The sequence below is a fragment of the Chaetura pelagica genome, unplaced genomic scaffold, assembly GCF_000747805.2.
Source record: "Chaetura pelagica isolate M959 unplaced genomic scaffold, ChaPel_1.0 scaffold72, whole genome shotgun sequence".
NCBI classification, from domain to species: Eukaryota; Metazoa; Chordata; class Aves; order Apodiformes; family Apodidae; genus Chaetura; species Chaetura pelagica.
In genome coordinates this window covers 3,778,897-3,784,359 of record NW_009952560.1, presented here as the reverse complement: position 1 = coordinate 3,784,359, position 5,463 = coordinate 3,778,897, and the positions used below count along the sequence as shown (strand labels likewise).

General features: G+C 51.1%; 1 protein-coding gene across 1 annotated transcript in view; it reads right to left on the bottom strand.

Annotated features, from left to right (window-relative positions):
* Positions 1-1,256: 1,256 nt before the first annotated feature.
* Positions 1,257-5,463, bottom strand: part of TMIGD1 (transmembrane and immunoglobulin domain containing 1) — a 4,586-nt gene continuing 379 nt past the window's right edge. Inside the window, exons 2-6 of the mRNA XM_009993206.1 lie at positions 4,505-4,609; positions 3,254-3,532; positions 2,483-2,761; positions 1,587-1,690; positions 1,257-1,289 (exon numbers count right to left, since the gene is read on the bottom strand). Of these exons, the coding sequence (XP_009991508.1) occupies positions 1,257-1,289; positions 1,587-1,690; positions 2,483-2,761; positions 3,254-3,532; positions 4,505-4,609 (800 nt within the window). The remainder of the gene's footprint in view (positions 1,290-1,586; positions 1,691-2,482; positions 2,762-3,253; positions 3,533-4,504; positions 4,610-5,463) is intronic.

The following is a 5,463-nucleotide window of genomic DNA, read 5'->3' as shown; positions in this document are numbered from 1 at the left end:
GAGGCCTTTTGGCCCCGAGGGGCAGCCGAGTTACCTCAGGGCGGGGGTCGGAGCGTCACCCCCAGGCCCGGGAGCTGGGCCCGCCATCACACCGGGACAGCCCCTCGGGTGGGTCGGGCTGCCCCTCCAGCCCTGAGGAGAGCGCTGAAGTCACTGACTTCATCGATTTACAGCGCGGGTTCGGTCAGGGAGTTTGTGACGCGCTGCTCCAGCGCACCAGGAGGCCCCAGGAGCTTGTCAGGACCTTGGGAAACCGCTGGAGTTGGTGTCTTGGTTGGGGGAGAGATGGATGGAGAGGGTTTCCTGCTGGGGCATTCCCGCCGGGATTCCCACTCGGGGCTGCCCTCAGATCTGCTGTCCCCACGGATGATGGAAGCTGGGGTGGCAGAGCCAAGGCCTGGCAGCCTCCTGGGCCAGCAGGAGCCAAGACACCCATAGGAGCACCATGAAGGGGCAGCAGCTTGGGTGGGCACCACCCCAGCACCTTGTGGGTGCAGGACAGGGCCAAGAGAGCAGTTGGCAGCTCCACACCTGCCTGTACAGCAACATCGGGATCTGTGGCAGCTCCGTACGGATTCCCATGTGGACGGGTCAACAACCTGCATGCCTGATGGCACGTGCCCACCTTTTGGGAATAAGCACAGAGGGCAAGAGCTGGCAGCAGCTCAGGCAGCCCACCCCGCTGGGGGTGCTCCCAGGAGTGGGTTGGAATGAACAGACACAAAGACTAAATTATATTTTGAGAAGACCGTATAAACTTGACCCCAGAAAACTTGTTTCAGTGCTTTATCTCATCATGTCCCACAAAGACTTCTGTTCCACCTCTGGAAATGATGTTTTCTGGGTATGCTCTGGAACCTCGAGGGCTTTACCTGCAGCAAAGTGAAAAGAAGAAATGAAAAATCACCTCCTATGGGGAAAAAAAAACAAGTGAATTGAATTAACCTGGGCTGTATTAAAATCCAGAAAGCTTTCAGCAGGTTGGGGATATGCTGTTTTTTCCCCATTGCTTCCACACCAGCATAGCCAGGAGCCTGGGATGGCCAGGAGAAAGGCAGGAGCCAGATGGGATCTGTTCCCATGGACCATTCTCCACTGGGAGAGAAGGTGCAGGCTCACACTGACCAGCCAGAACACCAGCTCCACAGCTCAGCAGGGCTGGGCCGAGTGGCTGAGCACTCTTTTGTTTCCCAAGTTCTACCAGGGCTTAAGGAAGGGAGTTCACTTGCAAGCTGCAGGAATAAGCATCCAAATACTTACAGTGCTGTTTCACTTGATCTTTTGAAGCACTGAAAATAAAGAAACAGCCTTGTCATTGTTTTATTTCCTGGCCATAGGAATATTTTTCCTAATATCTTGTAAGTGCATCCTTAAAATATCTAATATTTGATTTATCTACTGGTAGGTTGAAAGCAGGAGGTCATTCATAGAAGTTCATAGCATAGTTCATAGGTTTTTCATAGCATAGTTCACCTTTCTAGCAGAGGACAGCAACACCACAAAGCAGCAAAGAGAAGGTACAAAAACCCAGGGCACTGCACCAAAACAATACTATATTTTTTCTAAGAAACTTGAGCATTTCATACCTTACAAATTTTATCTCTCCGAGCCACGATTCCAAAAAGTATCGTGAGTGTCACCACCACCACAGCAGCAATAACAGCCTCCTTGGGAAAAACAGGCTTCTTATCTGTCAAGAGGGAGGGGAGCTTGACTATGTGGTGGATTGGTACAGTCATACAAACCAGAACAAAATCCCCTGCCAGGGTGGAGAGACATATTTCTCTTCCCCTGGCTGTCACTGCTGATTGGAGTCGTTGCCCTCTTGGCTGGCTGTGTGTGTGAGTCCCCTGGAGCAACAGGAGCCAAGCCTGTGTTTTAGCAAACTGAAGGAAGAGTGGAAGTGTCAGTCCCTGAAGAAGAAGATCCTGAAGGGATGATTACACATGGAAATGTGTACCACAGCCAGGGCTGCTTTCCTCCCTGTTCCAAGAATTCAGAAGTGACAGGGACCCAGACTGGGTGGGAAATGGATGCCTGGTGGTGTGACCTCTCTGAGACCTGAGCAACCAGCAAGACCTCCACTGCCCAGCTGACCACAGGGCTATAGTCCCTTCTGGAGAACAGCTACTTTCTCCTGCCATAAGGAGCTTTTCAGGAAGACAGAAGGCTGTGGTTGAGGTGAAGACCTTCAGGTAAGACCAAAGGTGCTTTAAATCACTCTTGAGTGTGCCTTGTCTGTGTGGGAAGTGAGACAGTGGGATGAGGTTGCCACAGGTCACACTTGCCAAATGCCTTTCAAAATATGTAGAGCAGGAAAAGCCCTTCCTGGTGCTGTGGTCCCAGGCACAGGAGCAAGGGGAGCTCCTTGCTGTTGCTGTGCCCTCAGAAGGTAACATGGGGAATTGACTGCATTCCACTTACACTTCATAATATAAAAGGATGGCTATGATTATAAAAGAGAATGGAGCAGCCTTGTTACCTTCAACTGTCAGGTGGAAATCCTTTGTCCACTCCTGAAGAAGGTACTTCACCTTGCAGGTGTACGTCCCATTGTCAGACTTCTGTACTTTTGTGATGGAGAGCTGAAAGAGCTCACTGGTCTGGTAAAGCTGGTGGTGGTTTTGCTGTAGGGTCAAGGTGATGTTGTTCTTGTACCAAGTTGTTTGGCCTTGAGGGTTGGATTTGGTGTTGCAGGACAGAGTGACATCTTTGCCTTCTTCAATTTGGAGGGTCTCTTCTCCCATCAGCCGGGGAGGAACTGTTCACAGAGACACGGGTCAGCAGGTTGTTAATAATGCTGCTCACTGTGTAACACAACAGAGGGTCCCTTTACACACCCCTCGTGCACTGGGCCCAGTGGTGTGACACCTCAAACCTGTGCAGCCTTTCCTGATCCCTGGAAATCAGCAGGGCCATCAGTGGCAGGGTCAGTCAATCCTGTGACTCCTCTGCCTTGACTTGTATGCTTGAGAAAGAATCTAGGTGGAGACAGGGAGATATCCAGAACATCTTGCTTAAGGGCCCACCCACTCCCTATAAAAGAGGCATTAGATCAGGCCATAAGTAGCACTAAGGAAAGGGAGTGTCTTATCACGTGAGTTGTCTCCTCCTAAATGCATTTTTTCTTGGTGAAGACAGCATACAGGCTGCAGAACACCCTGCCCTCACCTGGCCCAGACCCCCAGGGATTCAGCCCACAATTTCATCCCACCCCAGGTACTCTGCACAGGTACCCCCAACTGCAACTCACACTGGACATCCAGGATCACAGACACCTGGACTGACTTGTCCCGTGCCAGCTTGCATGAGAAGGTGACTCCATTGTCAGCCTCACTGACTGGGTCTATGCAAACATCACTGACATTCACTTTATTCCCATCCTTCAGATCCACTTGCCCATCTCCTCGGTACCAGAGCAGCTCCTCAGCCTGGCTGCTGTTCTGCACTAGGCAGGAGAGGGAGAGGGAAGAGCCAAGTGACGGAGACAGGGAGAAATCAGCAGCTTGGTTATTCACAGACAGCTCCAAACCTGCAAAAGGAGAGTGAGGGCAGTAAACATCCTAAGCTGTACCCTTCCCACAAAAGCTGCCCTGATAGCTTCTCCAGGCCTCCAGCTTGAAGGAGGGACTGAGTTTCAGGCTTCAGTCCAATGGCTGTTTGCAGGTGGGACTTCTAGCTTTCGAGACAAGAAGTTGTCTTCATCACAAAGCTCCCTTCACAGTGATTGAAAATCAAAGCCAGGCTTTTGCAACTGACTGCAAGAGTGCCAAAGCCTGACCTGTCATGGGGTCTGAAGACTAGCAGTGACCATCTAACACACACAGCAGAAGATCATCCCCGTTCCTTCAGTCCTGCTCACCGTCTTGCTGCAAATCCCATACCTGTGCCCTCTGGTTTTGTGCCCACAGCTGGATGAGCTGTTTTTTGGTTAGAGCTGAATCCACTTGAGAGCACAAAATAGTTAATGAGCCTCTCAGCTGTACTCTGGCCAGTCTGGGTCCAGCTGCTGGAGAGTTGCTGTTTTTCTCATGTACAACCTCAGGACACATTAAATGAAGAACCAGTATGGGAAATTAATTTTTGTAATAGGCTGAGACTTGCTACTGTGGCCTATGGCAGAGATCAATGAACTGAAAGTACAGCTCAGAATATAGAGGCACCACAGTCCTGTGAATATAAAAAAGCCTGAAGCTCCCTGCCTCCTCCCTGGTGCTCCCAGGTGGCCAAAGCTCTCAGACTGTTCACTTCATGGAGCAGGTTTGAGCACAGTGGTGTCATTGTCCCTGTGCAACTTCTGCAATAACACTGGAAAGCACTGAAGCTTCCCCAGTCCCTTCTCCTGAAATCTAATCAGAGAGCAGCCTTCAGGCAGTCCTCTGGGAATGACTTCCAGAACTCCTGAAGGCTGGGATGCAGACGTGGCACAGCACCCTGGGCACTGCCCAGCCCTGCTCAGCATGGTGGGGCTCAGACAAAGCTGGATTGTGTCCCCAGGGCTTACCTGTGGCTAGGCTGGCCAAAAAGCAGAGGGCAAGGATGGGCACTTCCTGGGGGACCACGGGGCTGCTGCTCAGCACCATCTCGGAGGAGCCCAGCTGGCCTCTGCCTGTTGGAGAGAGGGTCACAGTGGGTCACCAGAGAACAAACTAAGTCCATTTGTTGCAGAACCTTTCCCAGTGCAGAGGAGAATCAAGGGGGTTTACGTCTCCAGTCTCTGTTCCATCAGTTCATTGTCTCCAATCACCCACCTATCAAGGGAACCTGTTTCTGGGACCTGTAGCACCAGACTTACCTTGGGAAGAGTCTCTGGAGAGGCTGTGTCTGCTAAGAAATGCACAGCTCTTTCCCCTCCTTATTTATAAGGCCTGAATTTTAATATTTTATGGTAGCTCAGTAAGAAGTGAGTCCATAAAATGGGTTCAAGGCCTCGTTCAATTCCTGCATTTCTGAGCTCCAAGAGCACTGAAGAAGAGTATTTGCTGGCCTCTGTCTGTTTTATGAGACTTGCCAGGCAATGAGTAACTAAGAAGAGTTCCTGCATCAGCTATAAAGATCTCCAGCCAAAAATTGTGCCTTTTCCCCCGCAGCTTTCTGGTTGTTCACCACAGTGTTTCAAGCTATAGGAAGTTTATCCTAGATTATCCTAGAGCACCAGTATGCTCCCAGTTGCCCCTTCCTGCCTGAAGCTGTGTCACCATGTCCTCCTTTGACTGAAAAATGAGAAAATGCACCAATTCTGACTTCGAACTACTAGCTGGCAGAGGAGAGGGCAGAGACAGTGTCCTGCTCACTGGTATGTACCCCCGGGGTACTCCTGTGGTTAGCTCAGTCCTGGGCACCCCCTGATGTGGAGTGAGGGTCCCCACTCTGCTGGGACAGCTGTGTGCATGGCTGTGTGTCTGCAGGGGGCACACCTGGAGCACTGGGAAGCAGTGTCTGGAATCACCAGTTTATTCTTCA